Source organism: Terrapene carolina, unplaced genomic scaffold (assembly GCF_002925995.2).
Source record: "Terrapene carolina triunguis isolate 2854851 unplaced genomic scaffold, T_m_triunguis-2.0 Scaffold95, whole genome shotgun sequence".
Lineage (NCBI taxonomy): Eukaryota > Metazoa > Chordata > Testudines > Emydidae > Terrapene > Terrapene triunguis.
In genome coordinates, this window is record NW_020664446.1 from 10472829 (window position 1) to 10495436 (window position 22608).

The window sequence follows — 22608 nt, forward strand, 5'->3', positions numbered from 1 at the left end:
CCTGGAGAACTCCCTTGCGAAACTCCCTGTTAGCAGCCCCTGGTCGCCCCTTGTATGCTTTCATCCCATGAAAGTGGATTATGTGATCTATTCTGCGTCAGTTGAAGTTGCATGTTTTCATTTGGTTGCTGACCTTTCAGTACAAGCACGTATCCTGTGTCTTGGTTTCTCTCATTTGTTGTTGAACTTGCCCCACCTCTGTCATGGAATGTTCTTTAAACAAAATGCTTCCGGCCTGCATTTTGATGTGCCATACATGTTTATACCAGGAGTGGTTTAATGGGTTTCCCAGCAAGCTGCTGCAGATAAGCAGCCTGTAGGCACTTTCAGAGGTTCTCACTCTTGCAATAACATCATGACTTAAGATATTTAGCTAAGTGTGTATATGTTCTTTTAAAAAACAAAACAAAAAACTCTAAACTTCGTATTCTCCTCCAGCAATGTCACAAACTTTTACTCTATGGCCACTGTCTCCCGTTACTTTTGATGAGCCATTATTCCCCTCCCCCCATTAATATGGCTGCCATTCTCCTAAAGCCAAATTAGGCTGTACCTAATGTCCACCATGCTGAAATTTCAATGACTCTGAAGCCAGACTGGGATCACTTAAAATGGCCACCCCCATTCATCATGTGGCAATTGATAGTGTATGGGGGATGAAGGAAGAGGTACAGAGAGAGATCCAGGAATCTGGGGGAGCTAGTGGGAGAATGAAAGGGGATCAGAAGAATGTGAGGGAGGCTGGGGTAAGCGACAATGGAGTGAAAGGGGAGTGAAGAAAACATGAGGGGACATCTTGCTGTGAGAGAAGGGAGATGCAGGTGACTACGGAGGTAAATGGGTTAGTAGGGTGGGAGGTAGGTGAGTGGTGGAGAGGGAAAAAAATGACAGATCCACCACCTGAGGGATTAGCAGAGTGAAGAAAAATCAGTCTCAGTGTGATTTTCGTGTTTGTTTGCATTTTAAGGTTGAATTTTCAACCTGAAGTCATTACAAAAGTTGGGGGCTTTCCCTGAAGGCTCAAAATATGGATGGTAGAACAAACAAGTGTATTATACTATTTTCTATTCAAATCTTATTTTAAATACAATCTCTTGGTGATTTTTGTTTTGTTTCTTGGGGGGAGGTTTTGTTTTGTTGTGACCCAAGGACCTCTTGATACCCTTATATACCCCATGCCAGTTGGTAACAGAGATCCCTTGGATCCAAGTCTGCCAAAGAATGTTATATAAGGTCTCTAATGAAAGCCTATGGCATACTGGTCTTCATAATCATTGTGAGATGTATGTACAGAAAATATGTGAAGAGGTGTGTGTGTGTGTGTGTAAGAGATTATTTCCCTCCAGCTGATGATGTGCAAATTGAGTACTATATGGTTCACAATGGACACTCATTTACAGTCTGAAGAAAATTCTCATCAATAGATGAAAACAGCAGAGGTTATCCTGTTTAGAAGTAAAACAATGAACTTTTGAAACTATATCTGGGGTGCATGTGAACGCCCAGGGATTACTTCAGTCTGTGAGGGCAAGCTGCCTGCAGGCTTGATCTTGTGAGAAGGCATCTCAGCCAAACTGTTTGAAAACCCTGGGGAAAGGACTTGGGATAAGCTGTCTTGTAAGAGATAAGGGGATGCCTTGTTAGTTAAGTTTAGGCTCTAGAAAGCGTTATGATTTGTTTTATATGTAACTATTTGTTTCCAGTTTTCTCACTCTACATCACTTGTATCTCTGTTCTTTTATAAACTTATTCTTCTTTTATTAAATATACATACTCTGTGCTAAGTAGTGGGGTGATCTGGAGTTGGTTCTAGCAAACTAGTAGGCGCTATTCCTTTGGGAACAGCAAATCTGAAAGTTCTATGATCCCTCAGTGGAAGAGGGGCTGACTGTTCCAGAGGGATGCTTGGAGGACTCGGGGGTTAGTGTGTGTGCCTGTCGCCAACCTGTGTAGGGATGAAAGGTAGCTTGTGTTGCCAGAAGCTGGTGGTTTCAGGGAGCTGATCCACAGCAGGCACAGACCAGACTTCCTCATGCTAAGGGCAGGTGGTGGTGAGGTGTTTCACAGCCCTGGATATCTCTGGGAAGTGTCAGGGTTATTTTGAAGTATGTGGGGTTGGCAATACTACATTCACTGTATGCTTCCTGTCTGTCTATGTAGCAGATAATTTTTATTTGAAGCAAAATGGTCTGGTAAAACATGTTCCTAAACTATACTCTGCAAAACACTTGGTGGTGGTGCATGGAGGGAGAGCTGGTTGGTCATGTGGTATTAGCTGTTTTCCTTATTTTATCCAGCTGAGAGGACCAGAGTAGATATATCATATGGCTATCTGCATACTTCTGTTTTGCATCTAAGCAATTGCTGTATTTGCTACAGGATTGTTACACGAGTGGGAGGGGAAATGGCCCGTAGGAACATGAATTGGAGATCATATTGTGATGGTGTACCCTATAAGGCTTCATGGGAATATGCTTATGAATGTATGTATAATATAACTGGAATATGTTTTATGCTACATATACCATGTAACATATCTCTGTAAAGGTTATGATCTACTGAATCTATTAATCCTATTTGTATGCATGTATCATTTTTGTATTCGAAGTTATGAATATTGGCTGGGCACTGGCTTTTTAAGTAACCTTTGTAAAGCATTTGGTCAGCTTCTTGAGAAAGGAATGTGCAAATTAAGGGTATGTCTACACTACGAGGGTAATTCGATTTTACTTAAATCGAATATGTGGAATCGATATTGCAAAGTTGAACGGTGTGTCCACACTAAGGACACACTAAGGACAGTAATTCTACTTTGTGAGTCCACACTAACGGGGCGAGCGTCGATATTGGAAGCGGTGCACTGTGGGCAGCTATCCCACAGTTCCCGCAGTCCCCGCTGCCCATCGGAATTCTGGGTCGAGCTGCCAATGCCTTCTGGGTAAAAAAAATTTGTCGTCATCCGTCCGTCACTAACGCCCTCCCTCCCTCCATGAAAGCGCCGGCGGGAAATCAGTTCGCGCACTTTTCTGGTCAGTGAGAGCGCGGACGCCACAGCACTGCGATCATGGATCACGCTGCGACCATCGCTGCACTTCTGGCCGTTCTCAACACCTTGCAGCTTATCATACACCTTTCCCTGAGGCAGATGAAGAGTAATCAGGCGAGGAGGCTACGACACCGCCGTGATGGCCTGAAGTCGGAGAGTAGCACAGAGCTGTCAGAAACCACGAGCCCCAGCGCCCAGGACATCACGGTGGCAATGGGTCATGTGGATATCGTGGAACGTCGATTCTGGGCCCGGGAAACAAGCACGGACTGGTGGGACCGTATAATGCTTCAGGTCTGGGATGAATCCCAGTGGCTGCGAAACTTTCGCATGCGGAAGGGGACTTTCCTCGAACTTTGTGAGTTGCTGTCCCCTGCCCTGAAGCGCCAGAATACCAGGATGAGAGCAGCCCTCACAGTTGAGAAGCGAGTGGCCATAGCCCTCTGGAAGCTTGCAACGCCGGACAGCTACCGGTCGGTTGCGAACCACTTTGGTGTGGGCAAATCTACCTTGGGGGTTGTTGTCATGCAAGTAGCCAAGGCAATCGTGAAGGTACTGCTCCCAAAGGTAGTGACCCTGGGAAACGCGCAGGTCATCATAGATGGCTTTGCCGCGATGGGATTCCCAAACTGCGGTGGGGCTATCGATGGGACTCACATCCCTATCCTGGGACCGGACCACCAGGCCAGCCAGTACATCAATAGAAAGGGCTACTTTTCAATGGTGCTGCAAGCACTGGTGGACCATCGGGGACGGTTTACAAACATCTACGTCGGATGGCCGGGCAAGGTTCATGACGCTCGCGTGTTCAGGAACTCTGGTCTGTTTAGACGGCTGCAGGAAGGTATTTACTTCGCAGACCACAAAATAACTCTTGGGGATGTGGAGATGCCTACAGTCATCCTCGGGGACCCAGCCTACCCGCTAATGCCCTGGCTCATGAAGCCCTATACTGGCGCCCTGGACACAGAAAAAGAACTGTTCAACTACCGGCTGAGCAAGTGCAGAATGGTGGTGGAGTGTGCTTTTGGCCGTCTCAAAGGGAGATGGAGAAGCTTACTCACTCGCTGTGATCTCAGTGAAACCAATATCCCCATCGTTATTGCAGCTTGCTGTGTGCTCCACAATCTGTGTGAGAGCAAGGGGGAGACCTTTATGGCGGGGTGGGAGCTAGAGGCAAATAGCCTGGCTGCTGATTACGTCCAGCCAGACAGCCGGGCCATTAGAAGATCCCAGCGGGACGCCCTGTCCATCCGGGAGGCTTTGAAAGCTAGGTTCCTGAGTGAGCAGGGCAACCAGTGACTTTTCAGTTTGTGGACAGAAAAGCTGAACCTGCCCCCGTTTCTTTACCCAGTTCATTTTGACTATCCTCTCCAGTTACATACCCCCTTCACCCCCTTCCCCTTCCCAAAAAATAAAATCATTTCTATTTTGTTAATTAACACCGTTGTCTGTATTGCTGTTTTCGCGGGAATATTTTAAACCGGGGACGCAGACTGTGGCGGGGAGCGGGTTTAGTGTTCTGATACAAATGATGCTTCTAAACTCCCGGAATGACAGGCTCCGCACTGGTGGACTGGTTATTTCAATGGAGCCTGCCAGCACTCCTGGGGGGGACTGTGTGTATGTGTCGGCTATGTGACTTTCTGGCAGGGGGGGTAGGGTTACAGATCCCCTGCTGCGTGGCTCTGTGAGCCAGGATAAGGACCGCTGCATAAGATCTGTAACTGCCCTCCCCCGCCACAAAGTCACAGAGCAAACCCCCCCCCCAGAACATGAAAAACACCTCCCAGACTGACCAGGGTAACCAGTGACTGCACTGTGTATGTGTCCTGATGCTGGACCTGACACCGCCTCTGTACCCTGCTAAAGGTCACTGTCCTGTCCAATTACCAAGCCCCTTCCCCCCTCCAGACAGACTCTCCCTCAAAAGAACCTGACTGAAACAGCAATGAACAGAAACAAACATTTTATTGCGAACCAGACATGAAACGTGGGGGGTGAAACTTGGACGGGGGCTTGTGTGAGGTGGGTAGGAAAGGACTTATGAAATTTTGGGGAATGTCAGCCTTCTAGTGCTAGAGCAGTCTGCAGAGGTTGACTGAAAGTTTTAACGTCCCTTGCCGCCCCTCCTTCTTTGGACTTTAGGTGAGGGTGGTGTGGGACTTGGTGGCGGGTGAGGGCGGTTACAGATAGACTGCAGCGGGGCTCTGTCCTCCTGCCTCCGGTCTTGCAGAACATCCACAAGGCGCCGGAGCGTGTCCGTTTGCTCCCTCATTAGTCCAAGCAGCTTTTCAGTAGCCTGTTGGTCCTCCTGACGCCACCTCTCCTCCCGTTCCATGACTGCTCGGTGCATTTCTGACAAGTTCTCCCTCCACTGTGTCTGCTGGGCTGCCTGGGCTCGGGAGCAGCCCATTAGTTCTGAGAACATGTCTTCACGCGTCTTCTTCTTCCTCCGCCTAATCTGCGCTAGCCTCTGGGAGTGTGCTGACAGGCAGGGTTGGGAGACAGTCGCAGATGTGTCTGTGTGAATTGTAAAAAGGGAGTGAATTCCTGAGACAGATAAATGAAATTGTATACAAAGAACCTAGTCTTTCTCTGTGAACAAGACCATGCACTGCACCTCTCACATGCGCACTCAGGACAAGGTCGAATTTTTGGCCGTCGCCTTCAGTGCCTGTGGACTTGCGGTGGTCTTGGAGTGATCAGAGAACTGTGGCTGGAGACCTGAACTTCTGGAGCGGGCAATAATGGTAAGCCGTAGACTTGTGGCTGCTTAAAACTCCAGCAGTAGCACTGGCCTCCTTTCACATTGAAAGCAATGCCAGTCTCTGCTGCCAGCAATCAGGACAGCATCAACTCTGCCCCGTCCCACCCCCTCGCGGCTGTCTCAGGGAAAGATCCCTGTATGCTGCCCCTCTCCCTCCACCGCGTGGCTGTAAAGCAGTCCCAATACTAACATTCCCCTCCCTAATTCAAAGCAGGGCGTCATGAGCGACATCACCCTCCTGAGGATCCCGGACACCCAGAAAGAACGCATGCTGCGGGAAAGCATGCAGAAACCGGGGCCGTATGCCGCGATGCTATGTCGGGCCATGATCCCCGAGTACTTGATTGTGGCGTGGAGGGGACATGTCTGCTACCACGGAGGGCCCACTAAGATCGCCCTACCCCGGAACCTCATAAACAGGCTTGAAATCTACCTCCACGAGACCTACGAGGAGTTCTCCTACGAGGATTTCTCGTCAATCCCCGGCCACATTGACCGGATTTTCGCCTAGGTGCACTGGGACTATGGAGTGGAGCGTCTTGGGCCTCGGAATCATGTAGTAACGGACATTGTGAAAATTTTTTAAAATACTTGGGACTAAATTGAGAAGAGCCTAAGACAGAGAAATCATGAAAACCCATTTGTTACCTTTGTAAATATTCCTGTTTTGTACCTGATTATTTTTTACTAGTTTACAGCACTTTTATAAATATACATTGTTAATAGTATAAATATTACCGTTCTGTTTTAAATAAATGTTTACATGTTTACAGCACTTACTGCTTGATCCTTCCCCTGATTCTGTGTCCGGGGTAAGGGATGGGGACGGTTGGTACGGGATCTCGGTAAGGGTGATGAAGAGCTCCTGGCTGTCGGGGAAATCAGCGGTGCCAGCGCTGTCGACTGCCTCGTCCTCCTCATCTCCTTCTTCATCTTCCCCGTCCGCTAACATGTCCGACGAGGAACCGACCGCGGACAATATCCCATCCTCGGAGTCCACGGTCAGGGGTGGGGTAGTGGTGGCGGCCGCTCCCAGGATGGAATGCAGTGCCTCGTAGAAACAGGATGTGTGGGGCTGGGATCCGGATCGTCCGTTAGCCTCTTTGGTTTTTTGGTAGCCTTGTCTCAGCTCCTTGATTTTCACGCGGCACTGCGTTGCATCCCGGCTGTAGCCTCTCTCTGCCATGGCTTTGGAGATCTTCTCGTAGATCTTAGCATTCCTTCTTTTGGAGCGCAGCTCGGAAAGCACGGACTCATCGCCCCACACTGCGATGAGATCCAAGACTTCCCGATCCGTCCATGCTGGGGCCCTCTTTCTATTAGATTGCACGGCCATCTCTGCTGGAGAGCTCTGCATCGTTGCCACTGCTCCTGAGCTCACCTCGATGTCCAAACAGGAACTGAGATTCAAACTGCCCAGACAGGAAAATGAATTCAAATTTTCCCGGGGGTGTGGCTGGTCAGAGCATTCGAGCTCGGACTGCTGACCAGAGCGTCAACAGAGTGGTGCACTGTGGGATAGCTCCCGGAGCTATTAGCGTCGATTTCCATCCACACCTAGCCTAATTCGATATGGCCATTTCGAATTTAGCGCTACTCCTCTCGTTGGGGAGGATTACAGAAATCGATTTAAAGAGAGCTCTATGTCGAACTAAATGGCTTCCTGGTGTGGACGGGTGCAGGGTTAATTCGATATAACGGCGCTAAATTCGACATAAAAGCCTAGTGTAGACCAGGCCTAAGTGCCCTATCAACAAGCACTTAAGGGACAATGGATCTTGGGAGGCTCCAATCCACATAAGAAGTCTACATGAGGACGTTCAAGGTAGCAGGTAAGCCATGGCAGCTGCCTGTAAAAACTGAGTCGAGCACGGACATGTGACTTGCCCATGTGACTCCAAAACTCCATCTTGGAGCTGGAGTTTGCATAGGAGAGAGGAGGGGGTCTCCATTCACAAGAGAAAGTCTATTTAAACCTGTGGGAGACCCCTCCATTTTGACTTCAGCTGGCTAAAGAGAGAGCCTCTCCACCCCTAAGGATACCTGAAAGAAACTGGAACAAAGGACAGTAACTACAGGGAGTGTGAGTGATTGCTGGACCCAGACTAGAAGGACACTAGTCTGTAAAAGGAAGCTTACTGGAATTCCTCTAAGGGTGAGGTTTTTAATCTGTATTCAGTTTTATTTCTGTATTAAGCTTAGATTTGCGTGTTTTATTTTATTTTGCTTGGTAATTCACTTTGTTCTGTCGGCTACTACTTGGAACCACTTAAATCCTACTTTCTGTACATAATAAAATCACTTTTTACTTATTAATTAACCCAGAGTATGCATTAATACCTGGGGGTGGGGGGGCCAAACAGCTGTGCATATCTCTCTATCAGTGTTATAGAGGGCGAACAATTTATGAGTTTACCCTGTATAAGCTTTATACAGGGTAAAACAGATTTATTTGGGGTTTAGACCCCATTGGGAGTTGGGCATCTGAGGGTTAAAGACAGGAACACTTCTGTAAGTTGCTTTCAGTTAAGTCTGCGGCTTTGGGGCACGTGGTTCAGACCCTGGGTCTGTGTTGGAGCAGACGGGCATGTCTGGCTTAACAAGACAGGGTGCTGGAATCCCAAGCTGGCAGGGAAAGCAGGGGCAGAAGTAGTCTTGGCACATCAGTTGGCAGTTCCCAAGGGGGTTTCTGTGATCCAACTCATCACAAGTATAATCTATTAGATGATCTCTCTAGTATTGAGAAATCTAAGCTACGGAGAACTTTCAGAACCCCGGTATTTAAGTCATATGGCCCAGAAATGTCCAGTAGAAGAGATGTTACAATGTTCTGCAACACTGTTCATAGAAATTAATTTGGCTTGATGTTATGACCATTACTTGTGACTTTCTTGGGAGTTTCATAATTAGTGATTGGCATGATAGTATGAATAGTTGAATTTAAAGAAAAAATCACAAATTCTGAGGAAAAGTATAAAGGGGACAGGCTTTAAGTCGATAAACTATAGGCAGTGGATTACTTACTGACTTTCATCTGATAGAGCATAAAGCAGGAACTGCCAGTCAAAAAAAGCTAGAAAAAGCCAAGTCTGAGCAATTGACCTAGTATTTTATCAAGTTAGCTATCGATTCAGCACAGCATGTATCTACTAGTTCTATCCCAGCAATGCCTGCCTGCAGCCTGGTATGTTGCCATAAAGGTGGGAATGTACTCCTCCAATATGCTGTGAACTAGAAAGCCCAATTTTGGCTGTTTAATTGCTAAAATTATTAAACATAAAGCAAACAAAGGAAGTGTGTGTGTGTGTGTGTGAGAGAGAGAGAGAGACCTGTTAATATAATCTGAGTGCTAATGTTAATAAGAAATTCTGGAAATTTAGAAATTAGTGTTCAGATAGTAACGTTAACTCGGGTGTGTTGCACACATGTAAGAATTTTTTTCTTTTTGTTAACTGTTTTACTTAATATATTTACTGTTTTATACTCTAAAATTGTAGAATGTGCAAGGTGGCAGATATATTGTGGAGCTTGCAACCTTAATGCTATATAAGACTTTTTTCCATTTAATTATTCTTTGTCAAACATAACTTTATTATACTTCCAATGGAGATATCAGAAATTATTCTCCACTGTGCTAATGGGATGTTTGGTTTTTTTACTATTCAATGATTATATAAAGCAATATTATTAATGTTTAACTGAGATTTTCTTCTACCCAACATTTGAGTAGCAAGAGTAAAACATCATATGACCAAAATAGTAGTAGTAGTAATAATATTGGGGACACTTAAAAGTAGCCAGAAGGATTCTTTTTGATATTTAACCTTTGGAAAGCCCCATTTTAAAGGCTGTAATATTTTAAATTAGGCCCTGTCGTGATGGTATAATTTTCACAGTACTTACTGAACTCCTGTGGTGAGGAAAAAATGCTATAGGATGTCAGTCATAGCCAATTTTGGAAATAAGTGGGTGTTGCTTTTTTTTTTTTTTTTTTTTTTTTTTTTTTTTTGCAAGATTTCCTTGGTAATAAGAGAAGAGATCATTTTGACTCCCAATGATGCTTAGACAGCAGATAAAATATGCACTCAACAAGGTTGATGAGATTTGTGACAGAGTCACAGTAACCAAAAAGTGCAAAATTGAGGTTTAAAAATCATGTAAAGGCATCAACGTTCAGGGGGTTCCTCTGCTGCTAGATTAAACTGCTATGTGTACGTGACGTAGGAGACTAGAAAAAGAGAAAAAAAAATTCTAGCATTCACAGAGAGCAGCCACTTTAGATCACTTACATATAGACTTCCATTGCAAACCCCTGTTTGTTCAATACTCAATTATGAGAGCCCAGGCAGAGGAGAATAAGACACTAATCAACAGATGGAGGCAGGAAATAAAACTGACATCATTTCCCTTTCGGAAGGGGAATGACCTGGCTGAGCATATCAGCAGGTGTTCCAGTATCACTAGACACAAGAACTTGGATAGATAGCAGATGGCTATGCTAGATGAAACTAGGGTTTTTATAAATTTTTAGTTTGTGTTTGGTTATTCTGATATCTTTTAACCCTTTACCATAGCAGGATTGGTTAGATAATTACTTAGTACCCGTGACATCGCCACTTCATTTAGAGGCTTACAGGAAAACAGCACCTTATTTTCACATTTCCAGTTCATGTGTCTGTCTGGTCCAGAGGCTGGAATTTAGCCTTAGTTTTGCAGACCCTGGAAAACATACATATTCAGTAGGAACGTTCCACAGCCCCACAGCAGAGTGTTCTCAGGGCAGACCAACAACCCAAAACCACCTTGAGAGATATCTTATAACTGTACTCCAGCTAACGTCTGGTGGTGAGATGGCTCAACAAAATCTCATCGTCAAGCATATCAAAAGCTGGATTAAAAGGATCCAAATGGACATATGATCTCTATGAGCACGAAAACAGTGAACAAGAGTGGTGCAAACTTCATGCCAAAGTCAGATTGAACTTCAAATTAAATGTGATCATGGAAGCCCAATGAGATGACCCCAGAATATATCAGAGCTGCCTTCCACCACTTACTCAATAACCTTTTCCCAAAGGGGAACAAGAGAGAGGTTGGTAGTTGGTGATATTGTCTGTTTGTTTGTTTGTTTTTAGCAGGGGTCTATTGTAATTACAGCAGAATAAAAACAGTTCTTCAAGATGTGTTGCTCATGTCCATTCCATGACTCACCCTCATACCCCTGTGTCGGAGTTAGTCAGCAAGAAGGAACTGAGAGAGTGTGGGGCCAGCAATGCTCCTTATAGAGGAATATAAGTGCTTGGCACTAGAGGGCACTAAAGCCAGCCCGATGGATACCACTGAGGGAAAAATCTCCAGTAATAGTGCACGCGCACACCTCACATGGAATGGACACTAGTAACACATCTCGAAGAACAACAGTTACAGAAAGGTTAGTAAATGTTTTTTCTGGGACCCTTTGGAGAAACAAAGGAAGTCTAGTGACTGTAGTTAGGCCCTGCTTACCAGGAGCACTTCTGAAGGATAATAGGTCACAGCAGACCCTCTCTCATTGACAAGAGATTTAATTTGATTACTTAAGCAAGTTTGCCTCTGTGCTCTGGTGAAATTCTGTCATCCTGTCTTCTTGTCAGAGGCCTCCTGAAAACCAGGTTATTTGGAAAATGGTGATGCTTGTGAGCAGTTAGTGTGGTCGTCCATCTCTTAACTTGAGAGGGAGGGTCAGAATTGTACACGCTGAATATTTGTGTTCCCCAACACAGTGTAAGTTTGACCGGACTTGTACCTTTCCACAGTGATCCAGGTTCTCCAGAAAATAACACAGCTTCTGATGAAAGTCATCATTCTGGTATTCACAGCTGTACTCACAATTGTCTGCCTATGGAACGGGTGATATTGCTGTCTTCAGGCCTAAATCTCCATGATTATTTGTGTGTCAGCTGTCATTGTTTTGAGCAGTCAGGCATAAAAAAGGGGGTGTTTTGGAACAGGTGCAAACAGCTGATAACTCAGCACTTAGAGTCTATGGTGAGAGGAACCTTAAAAATATCTGTTAATCATTAGGCTGCATGCATATATGTCTGCTTTCTGTCCAACTTGGTTTGAAGTGTTTTTCAGGGCATAGTGCAGAGATAGGCAGCTGTGTCCCCTTAGATGACTCATCCTGGCCCTCTTAACATTTCTCCAGAATGGTCTGGGAGAATTTGAATGCAGGTTTACCTGTCACCTTTCTGTTTCTGGTGAGACAAGGTAGACCAGATCTCAAGAGAGAACTACTCAATAGCAGCAGCTGAGAAGCTCAAACTTAGTCCTCTGGGTGTTTAACCTGGCTCTAAATACCCTCATAAGATTTTCATTTAAATACATGACAAAAGTGAATGACATGCAACCTCAGGCAGGTAAGTGTCTAGTTATTTACTGGAACAAAATGACATTGTCAGTCTCTTTTTCTTCCTAAATTTGTCTTCTCCCCTTCAACCTCACTCAGTAGATGGTCCTTCCTTTCACCCAAAGTCGTTGGATGAAGTGTTTGCAGTAGATTATAGAGTAGTTCCCCAAGGGAAGCAGTGGAAGACACATTGTATAGGATACTGAAACTAGATTGAAGTACTAATGTCAGGAGAAATCCTCTGTTGGTAGAAAGGTGGTCTAGCTAGTATATTCTATGTCTAATTTCTATTTTGTGACATTTTAATTTAGAAATGAACACTGTCAGAGAGGCCAAATACTGGTCAGAAGACTGTGAACAAAGGCTAGTGGTAATCAAAAATTAAGAAGTCTGGAAGATATCTTGTGGCATGTTGGAAGGATTGGTGTTAATTATGTTTTATTGTGACAGAATATTCACACTGTATTCACACCCTACACACTAGTGTAATAATCTTCGTCCATTATATGCCTTGCAAGGTGTCCTTTGAAAACTAAAAATTTGCTGGTCAGTATTGTCCTGATAAAATCCGTGTGGCAACATATGTGAAGTTATGAGATTTCCCTGTATGATGTTAAGAGTTTATGATCAAAACAGGTCCTGACCTGAAGTGTTTGGTCAGTAACTTTGCCGGAAGCATGTGATGAAAAAGTTTGCTTCAATCTAATATTATTTTTTAGACACTAGTAAGCATTTTATTTGTTCTCTTGTAATCCTTTCTGACTTTTATGCCTCAGTATTTGTACTCACTTAAAATCTATCCTTTTGTAGTTAATAAACTTCTAATCCAGTCTTTAAATTGGTGTTTGGGTGATGCTGTTTCAGACAATAAGCTGGTATATTGTTCCCTTAAAGGAGTAAGGGACTTAAAATATTTGTATTGTACAGGACATACCTTTCTGGGCAGTGCAGGATATACATTTTTGGGGGAACATCTGGGACTGCGGGTGAGTTGGGGCTGCCCTGCAGTACAACCAAGGCTGGTGAGAACCAGAGTGAACTGGCAAGCTGCAGTTACACACAGACACTCAGGGTGTGGCTTGCATGCTGGAAGACTGTTTATGAGTGGCCCAGGTGGGAGCTACTTCAGCAAGGCATTGTGAGGCACCCAAGGTTGCAGGGCAAGGATGACCCATCCCCTCACTGGTCTGAATTGTACCCTGGTATGTCACACTTATTTAACACTTTTGTTTATATATTGGAAAGGGAACAACAAATAGCACGTGAATGAACTTTGCAGATGAAACTACATTAAGAGGTTTTCCTGTGTAAAATAGAGGAATTATACAAAAGTCCATAGAGTGTATAGAAACATAGGCAGAATTTTTTTAAAAAGAGATTTAACTTGGGAAAAATGCAAATGAATACATCTGGGGAATAATAATCAGAAGTAATTTTCAGTGGAAGGGAGAAATCTGGACTGCGGCAATGCTGCAAGAGGCCTGGAGGTAATAGTAGATAACTGATTAGATATGAGTTTGCAGTGCAAAAGGCAGGTGAGGTTTCAGGCTGCGTACAGAGAGACACCTCTTAGTTTAATAGTAATAATCCCTCTCTCTCTCTGGTGAGACCACAACTAGAGTACTTTGACCAGATTATGGCATCTGATTGAAGTTGTTGACAAACTGTTGTACAGCACTTATAAGAACCAACTACGTGTCTAAAGAGACTGAAAGAATAGACTTCTGATGAAGGATTAAAAGAATTAAATATACCGTATATACTCGAATTTTTTTAGTAAAAAAGGGAAGCACCAGAGACAAGGGGTTGGCTTATGAACGGGTATAGAGAGGGAGAGGTGGGACACAGCCTCTCCCCCCAACAGAGGGAGCAAGGAGATGCAGCACAGCCAGCAGAGCCAGAAGGGAAGAGGCGGGGCCAGAGTCTCTCCACTTCTGGCCACACTGCTCTCCCCCCAGTCTCTGAAGGAGCTGCAGCTGCGGGGCTGGCAGGCTGCAGCTGTGCCGCTCGACCCCGCCCCCCAGAGCAGGCTGTGGCTGCGCCGCCCAGCCCGCCGAAGCACGCTGCGGCTGTGCTGCCTGGCCCAGCCCGCTGGAACATGCTGCGGCTGCGCCGCCCGGTCTGGTCCGCCGAGCAGGTTGCGGCCGCGCTGCCCAGCCTGCAGGAGCAGCTCCAGCCAGGTCAGAGACATCCTCCCCTGGCCCTCCCCAGATAAGGTGGGAAGGGATGGGATGGGGAGAGTGTGGGGGTCCTGGGCTAGGGGTGGGGTCATGTGCGGGGTGGTGGTCACATGGGTTACTCCCCTGACTCCCAGCTTCTTCTCTCCCCCGCCCCCCCCAAAAACCTTCCTCACTAGTTGCATCAGGGTAAGCAGCTGGTGTGCCGGGACACTTTGTTTACTTAGGTTTACCTCCGTGCTTGCAGACGCTCGAGGTAAACAAACCACCTCGGCCCACCAGCGGCTTATCCTGATGGCCCGGGAGCCAAAGTTTGCTGACCCCTGAATTATAGGGTAGGCTTATGAACGGGTTATAAAAATTTTCTATTTTTACTTGGGGGGTCGGCTTATAAATGAACCGGCTTATGATGGACATATACGCGTACTTAACTTGACTAAGCAATGCCTAAAATTGGGGGAGGGAGTGTGGTAACTTCAAAAACATCCAAAAGGTAAAAACACCAAGTAGAGAGGAACTATTTAGCATGGTATTTGAGGATACATATATAATCAGTAGTAATGCAGTGCCTTCCTTAAGCTTTTTCATATTTACATTTATATCCTTAATATTGTATTACATCATCTTTTTGTATGCAGTGTCCATTTGAATTAGAAGTAGTGATGATGAACTTTTGATCACCATCTGTAAAGGATGCTTTTGGTCTGTGACCTTTGCTTTTTGGAAAGCCTTTTCTTTAGTAAGTTATTAACATTAGAAAGCAGAGTTCAGCTAAATGTTGGACTTTTCTGTGACTACAAATGTCTCTTCACATTAGAAATCTGCTTCTGTTACTCCTAATGTGCACACAGAAACAATGAGTTACAGTTCTCTCACAGGTGACCTGCATTCTTCCCTAACTATGTGTACAATCTAGTAGGTTGTTTTAACATTGGCCATCTTGGTGACATGCATAGTCCATTGGTCATGAGGTTTGAGATAGAAAGTTGTTTTGTTGACAGAAGCTGCATTTTTCACCAACAACATAATATAGAGTGTGTATCCTTATGGGGGTTATCTTGACCTTCATGCCTGCTCCCACCCCATAATGAAGCTGAAAGAGTATATGAAGACGATTGTTGAAAAGATGATTTATAGACCTGTGGCTTCTGCATAGAATGTGTGGTGCTTTCTCTGCATTAACTTCACATTAACATTTTCTACTGATGGTTTGGTTTGGCTGTGCTCTTGTTGGAAGACATTTGAATTTGTGAAGTGGCAGGGTTCAAGTTATAGGTTATAATCTTGTCTTCCATAGTTTGCCTGTAACAATTTTGGGGGAGGAGGGAGATTTGAAGTGTTTCAGGCATTGACTTTTGTCATCCAAACAATTCTGTTGGATTGATGCTTTCATTCATATTAGTTTTTATTTGGGGAGAGGGAGTGATCAGAGCGGTTTATTTTCTATGGCTATAAAGCATATCATCAGTATTATATTACATTCCAGATTAGCAATGTGGAATCCGTTTCTTGCCTTGTAGACAGAACTGATCAGAAGTTAGCTTTCTAGAATTGGTTAAACCCCTTTTGAATTGAGATCTGAAATAGTTTAACTATGATAAAATGACCTCGTTGATACAGAAATATAGAAGTTCAATTTGTTGCCTTCATGTGACCTGTTTTTGAGACCATCTGCTGAAAAAAGTTTTTGAAGCAGCTAGGATAAGATCTGTTCATGACACTAAAGTTGAATGCATTTTCTTAAAAAAGTTGTCAATATGATTTAACTCTCCATAAAAAGAATTTGTCCACTTAATGTTTTAAAAGCTGGCTAATTTAAATAAAGCTCTGTTGTTTCTCTGAGAGCACCCTTTAAATAGTGAGGCTAATTTTTCTCTTTAAAAAATCAGAAAACATGCTTGAAGAGATTTTCTGCTTCACAGAGGATGCTTTAAGGAAGGAACTAAGGTTCAATCCTGCAACATATAATGTGTGAGGGTAGCAGTCTGCTCAAACATGGTACATGCTGGATCAAATCCTAGCTCTCCAACTTTACAGGGGCAACATGAAACTGTTTATGCACAAAGTACATAAATATGTTTTTAAAAATAGAATTTCTCCCAACTGCATTAAATTATAGTCATCTTAGATGTTACTTGTATTTACGGTAGGTGCAGTTTTCAGACAGAAATGTGATTTTCAAGTAGGCAGTGTTTCTTTAACCATCCAAAATACTCTAGAAAACCGCCTCTAATATTGAAAAAGAAAAAAAGTATTGGCAAAACTTTTTATTGTTTATAGATTTATCACATGGATTACAAAAAAAAAAATCTATGTAACCATTCTGAAATACATCTAGGTGGAAAATTATGGTTTGGACAAAAGGAATAATTGGGCTAGAATGGGCCATTTGTCTGAAATATATCTAGCTTTGGGTGTCTGTAGACTAGTTTGATTAGTAATTGGGAGAAACGCTGTTCCTTAGTTTAGTTACAAAAACATGCAATGGCTGCTGAAAGTACATAGAAATGAGGAGCACTGGCTAGTGCTTGCCCTTACCAATGTGAACATTGCTGAATGTGGATGAGTAATTAAAATATCGAATGTGGAAAATTAGGCCGGAATTGACTAGAAATGAATAAGCTTGCATTCTGTTGTACAGATGTTGGAAACAGATTATTTTGGGCACCTCTATCTACATCTTATTGGATTACTATGTAAAATCAGTCATATGCCATGTAGATTGTTTCTCGTCCCATTGCTGTTTCCTTCTTTATTTTGTGATGTAGCTGTATAGGTAGTAATTTAGCAAAATATCCTGTCTGCCAGGTGTGGGAACTAGCTGATTGTATTGTAATACCAGATCATTACTTAATTCATATGCAACATAGCCTAGCATATGGAAAGCATTATAAATCTATTTACAGTGTGGCTGGTCTGATGATAACATTGTATTACATTCCCAGGTGAGGCAATTTAAGCAATTGGTTTGCCATGTGTAGGCTATGGAAATTAGCTTCTAGTATGCTTTAGTAATAGACTAACTTCATTGTTATGCTCAGATTAGTAGTATAACAGAATTCTTACACTCTGGTTGCATGTACCTTACTTCACATGTAAAATCATACAAGGGGTGGTACTGCGGATCACAGTTCTTAATTAGTTTAAACTGACTTAATTCATTTTATTTCTAATTTAACTGTGCCTGCCCATGAACACATTCAGTTCAGTACGGAAATGTTAAGGCTTGGGTCAAGCAGACAGATTGTTTAAAGCCAAATTGCCAGACAGAACTGAGCAAGTGTATCTGTGTGAACAGGTCTTTAAGAAAATCACCCAGTCAGTATGCAAAAATCTTGTTCATAAACCAAGTGAGATCTGCCTGGAATCAGAAATTATTCCTTGGCAGAAGGTCTGAGTACTGTAGTCCATTTAAAGCAGCTACTGAAACTTTCTCTGTCTATAAGTTCTTGTGGATAGTACCTTAGCCCCTTTGTGTAACTGTGTGTGCATGTATACTATACTACTTAAGATTTCTTAGCGTGTACACGTATACCGATTCACTCAGTAATGTTAAACACTTGTGCACAGAACTTAGCACATATATATACAAAATGCAAGAAAAACTTCTGCTGTACTTGACAAATCTTTGCAGAGAAAAAATGTACATAGAAGCTCTTAAACTCATATTGAGCTGCCCAGAAAATGCATTGGATTACAAACTCTGTAAAGCTTCTGTCTTTTCTAGGAACATACATATAAAGTACCAGTAGACAGTGGTAACTGACAACTAAGACTAAAAATGTTGACAATTTTTTGATTTGCCTGGTTAGCTTATGTATAGAAGTCATTAACTATTTATAAAATGCATTATGAATTGGGTTCCTTCAAACTGTAGCAGAATGTGTGACATTTCCAGCTCAAACTATCATGCTTGCATTTGGCTAAAGTACATATTTATATACAGCTGATAGTTATGAAGAAAAAAATTCTTAAAATATTTATAATTATCAGATTTGTATTAATCTGTTTTCTTGTTAATTTTGATCAGCCAAATATAAGTGTTAGCAAAATTACTACAATTATTTTTATTTTTTGTTAAAGAAAATGAACTATTGATGTTTTGTACAAATCCTGATAGAACAAATGAGCACTTTAGTTCCAAGGTCCTTTTATATTATTGATTCAGTTGGTGGTGAAACTGTGATAAAAAGTAATATCAAATTATTTATTGATTAAGGCAAAGAGTTGCACCTAGTTGTAGTGAAAAGATTATTTCTTTCAGTACAACTGCTGATTTTCTAATCAGGACAGATCATTGTAATGAAGAACAGTGGTACAAACATTATTAGCTGCACTTATATTGACATGAAGGACATGTATAGTGTCTTTTTGAAAAAAATAGAATGATTGCAAAAATGTTGTTTCTTTGTCATAAAGCACACTTTTTCTCATATAGTCCCTTACAAATTGGAACAATCACCACTTTAATCATTCAAATGAATTATGTGAAACCAAGAACTCCTCAAACTCTCTATAATTAGCCAAGTGGTACACCTGGCAACAAACTAATGGAGCGTGATGTTTACCATTGCAAGGTAATAGTGACAAATATGGTTAACATTACCAATGTCCATGGTGCTGCGCTGTTAGGTGAATTGTGTAAGACTGTATACTTAGATTGCTGGACCTCATATGTAGAGATTGGATCTTAACCAAAAAAGATTAGATATTTATTGTGGTGTTGTAGCTGTGTTGGTCCCAGGATATTAGAGAGACAAGGTGGGTGAGGTAATATCTTTTACAGAAGTTGATCCAATAAAAGATATTACCTCACTCACGCTGTCTCTCTAGATATTTATTGACATATATTTGTAATTTCCTTCCTTGTTTGATGTATATCAAGTAAAAATAGGAAAATAATATAATTGAGCAATCTATGCCAATTTGTTGGCTTTTTGGTGAAAAAAGAGAAAAACAAAACCTGTCTCCATATGATATTCTTGCATACTGTGGAGTGTTTTAGTCCCCCATAGTGATGAAATGAATAATTTAAACAGGCAGCTCTGATACCACAGCCTGTTTAAAGGTTCTCATTTCCTTTAATGCTGTAGACTACTTTTGCTTGGTTAGTATGAAACTGCTGCGGCTGAGATCTCCAAATAGGGAAAAAGAGATTTAGCACAGTTCAGTTCTTGTAGTAGATCCATGGTACGCTTTGTCCTTCCTAGGTACAGCTGTAGATTTAGTATATAATCTAGAATTAAACACTAGCAGTTGCACCACAAATTGGTAAGCATTATAATGATGATGATGATAGTGAAAGGGCAAACCTAAATCATAGAGGCTAAACAGCTTAAAAGTGTTGCAAGTAAGCTGGGTGGTGCCCTGGCTTAGTTCGCTGATAGTCTTCTTCCCAGTGGTGACCTATTTTCAGATTTTTATTTGGTCACAAATGTAATGAATTTCCACGTGCTTAGTCTAATCTCTAGTGAACTGTTGTCTGCATCCCAAACTGAGGCAAGTTTTTGGCACAGTTGGCAGCCAACTCGGGTAAGGTCTAGGATTGGTGTGTTTCATGAGTTGTTGCTACGGGTACTACTGTAGGTCGGAACTGGAGTGCTTTGGCAGAACTGTGCGGGGAAGCTTTCACAGTCCAGTCCAGTTGTAGTAGTATTAGTTCTAGCCACTTAGGTTTCTTCCTTTCATGTATATTAAAACTCGTCATATCCACGTTTAATTAAAAAAAAGCTATAAAACAATCAATTAAAATACCTTTTTCCCTTTCAGTGGTAAATGTAGAAAATTGAAGCAGGAAAGTAAAAGGGTACTGTAATAATTTGCTGGCAGTCACAAAACTTTAAGGCTGAGCTCTGTCTCTAGAATTCTAACACACCCTGGTGCTTGAGTGACCTTGGGATGGTTGTTTGAGCCCTTGTTTTCAACTGTTCATAACTTTCTTAAAAAAAGGCTAATTTAGAATCAATAGGCATGAATATTTAATGAGACAGTCTGGAATTTGAAGACTGTACAAATCATGGCATGGTCTCTTATAACAGGCCTACATTTGGCTTTCTGATTTTACCAAGTTTTATTGTTTTTATATAAAGTGAAGTAAATTTACATTTCCCAATAGTGTTGTACCTCCACATACATATACCCAGCCCTCAGATTTCTCATGGTCCTTTTTTCCCATAGGCCTTTACAGTAACAACAAAGAAAACCTTATTTATTTTCTAGATCTGTCATTTTAAACCCTTTGGGGCCAATGTACATTGCTAAAAAGTTATCTTTTTGAGGTGGGAAAAGCTCAGCCTTTCCTTCCCTGTTTAATGACATTACTACTGTTTTATTTCAAGAGTTCCCATTCCAGGTAATAGGATAGCTTCAGATAAATACATCTATGCCTCTATAAACACTTCTGCAGTGATTCTGCTGTAATAAGTTAGTATTTTAAAATCTTCTAATTCTCAAAACTGGAATTGCATACTGTATATCCATGTGCTTTACTAGGCAAGTTTTGTTGATGAATGTGACTTTTTACAATCTCCTCAAATATGTTCATATTTTTCCATTAATATATATTGAAATTCTGCAGTTAAGGAACTTTTCAGTAACTTTACTTGCAGATTTTTATCAAATAGGTATCCATTAGGGGGCTCTCGAGGTTTAAAATGATCAGCCTTGAGACCGATGGCTTCGAAGCTTTACTTCCTAACCCTTTTTTCTTTTTGTTTTACAGAAAAGGTCACGGATTGCCTACAGTGACGAGGTGCGGAATGAGCTCCTAGGGGATGATGGGAATTCCTCAGAGAACCAGGTAGGATGCTAATCAAGAAGCCCTAGTGGGTGGCTGGAGGGTGAAGGAGGTCACTGGCACACTGGGCTTCTCAAGCTGCTCCTTAACAGCATTAGCAACAACTCATGTGGAAGTGATACTGTTTAATGCAAAGCTGGGGTCTTAATCAACTTCAAAATGTTTCTTGGAGATCTTACATTTAACCCTTTACCTTGTGATCACTGTCTGCTATCTTTAAAAAAATCTTTTCTTCTCTTTTCTTTATTATTTAGTACTTAAGGAATAACTTGAAACGCACTGTTTGCTGACAAAGCCAGGGTCTTCACCTCAAACACATGTAAAAGGAATAAAAAAGTACATAATGCAGCTTTGATAATAATGCAGTATAATTAAATCAACACTGGCAGGCAAAACAAATGAAAGTGAGCTCTCAGAATTGAACAGTACCCCTCACTTTCCTTGTGTGCCTTCCTTTCTTAACCAGGTTTTCTTTCCTTGGACCAAAAATGCAAGTTGCACCAATAAAAGCCTGTAATTCTCTCACACACATTGTACTAGAGTTTATAATGTTATATACATTTTTTTTTTTATGAAAGGGTGCTTAATTACTGTAAGCCCTTTTTGAGTTTTATCATGAAATTGTTATTCAGGACACTATCAAGATTCTTATAAGGTCATAAAAATGATGAAGGAAACACTATTTTCAGGGGGATTTAACCCACCTTCATCTGGGGTTCAAACTTGTCTTACAGGTTTCTATCTGAAAACCGAATTTTATTTTAAACCAATTCCCTTGTCTTCCCTCACACCAAAATTAGCATTTGGTACTTTTAAGTTAGAAGTTATTTTAAAGTTTACTTGAATAATATAAATTTTTTGCTGTGATAACTTTGATTTTACAAGTGAAGCTTGGTAAATGATTACTTAACAATAAATTCAATTATTTGGATATTATAAATTGGGGAGAAATAAGGACCAAATTCTGAAGTTTTATTCAGTTCTGACTTCAGTATGAGTTTTGCGTCAGGAATAGCTGAGTTAAATTAAGTAAAGACTTCAGATTTGTCCCTCAATGTCCAAAATATTGAGATTAAAAAGGTTGAGTTCTGAGCAAGTGCAATATTATCAGAACAATATTGAAAGGATAAATGGTAAATTACATGATGGACTTTAATACATATATTGATGAAATCATATATTGTATTTAATATTACTGTATACCATAAAAAGAGACTATAATAGCTTTAGATACATATTTAAAGAGGCAGATATACATGGTATGCATCTTCATATTCATGTATTATGGCAAGAGATTTTCCAGGGTTTGAATAAGTTGAAAGCTTTTTTTTTTTTTTTTTTTTTTAAATACAAAAGAGTATGATAGTTTGTTTTAGGGAAAGAATTTTCATAATTTGCATGTCATCAACATAAGTTCAAACATATAAAGGT

At 41.8% G+C, this 22608-nt stretch overlaps 1 protein-coding gene across 3 annotated transcripts in view; it reads left to right on the plus strand.

Moving 5' to 3' along the window:
• The window catches only part of VTI1A (vesicle transport through interaction with t-SNAREs 1A), a 338742-nt gene that overhangs the window by 65431 nt on the left and 250703 nt on the right, over positions 1-22608 (plus strand). For all 3 annotated transcript variants that reach the window (XM_024193518.3, XM_024193519.3, XM_029911367.1), the window contains exon 4: positions 21103-21180. In XM_024193518.3, the coding sequence (XP_024049286.1) occupies positions 21103-21180 (78 nt within the window). The remainder of the gene's footprint in view (positions 1-21102; positions 21181-22608) is intronic.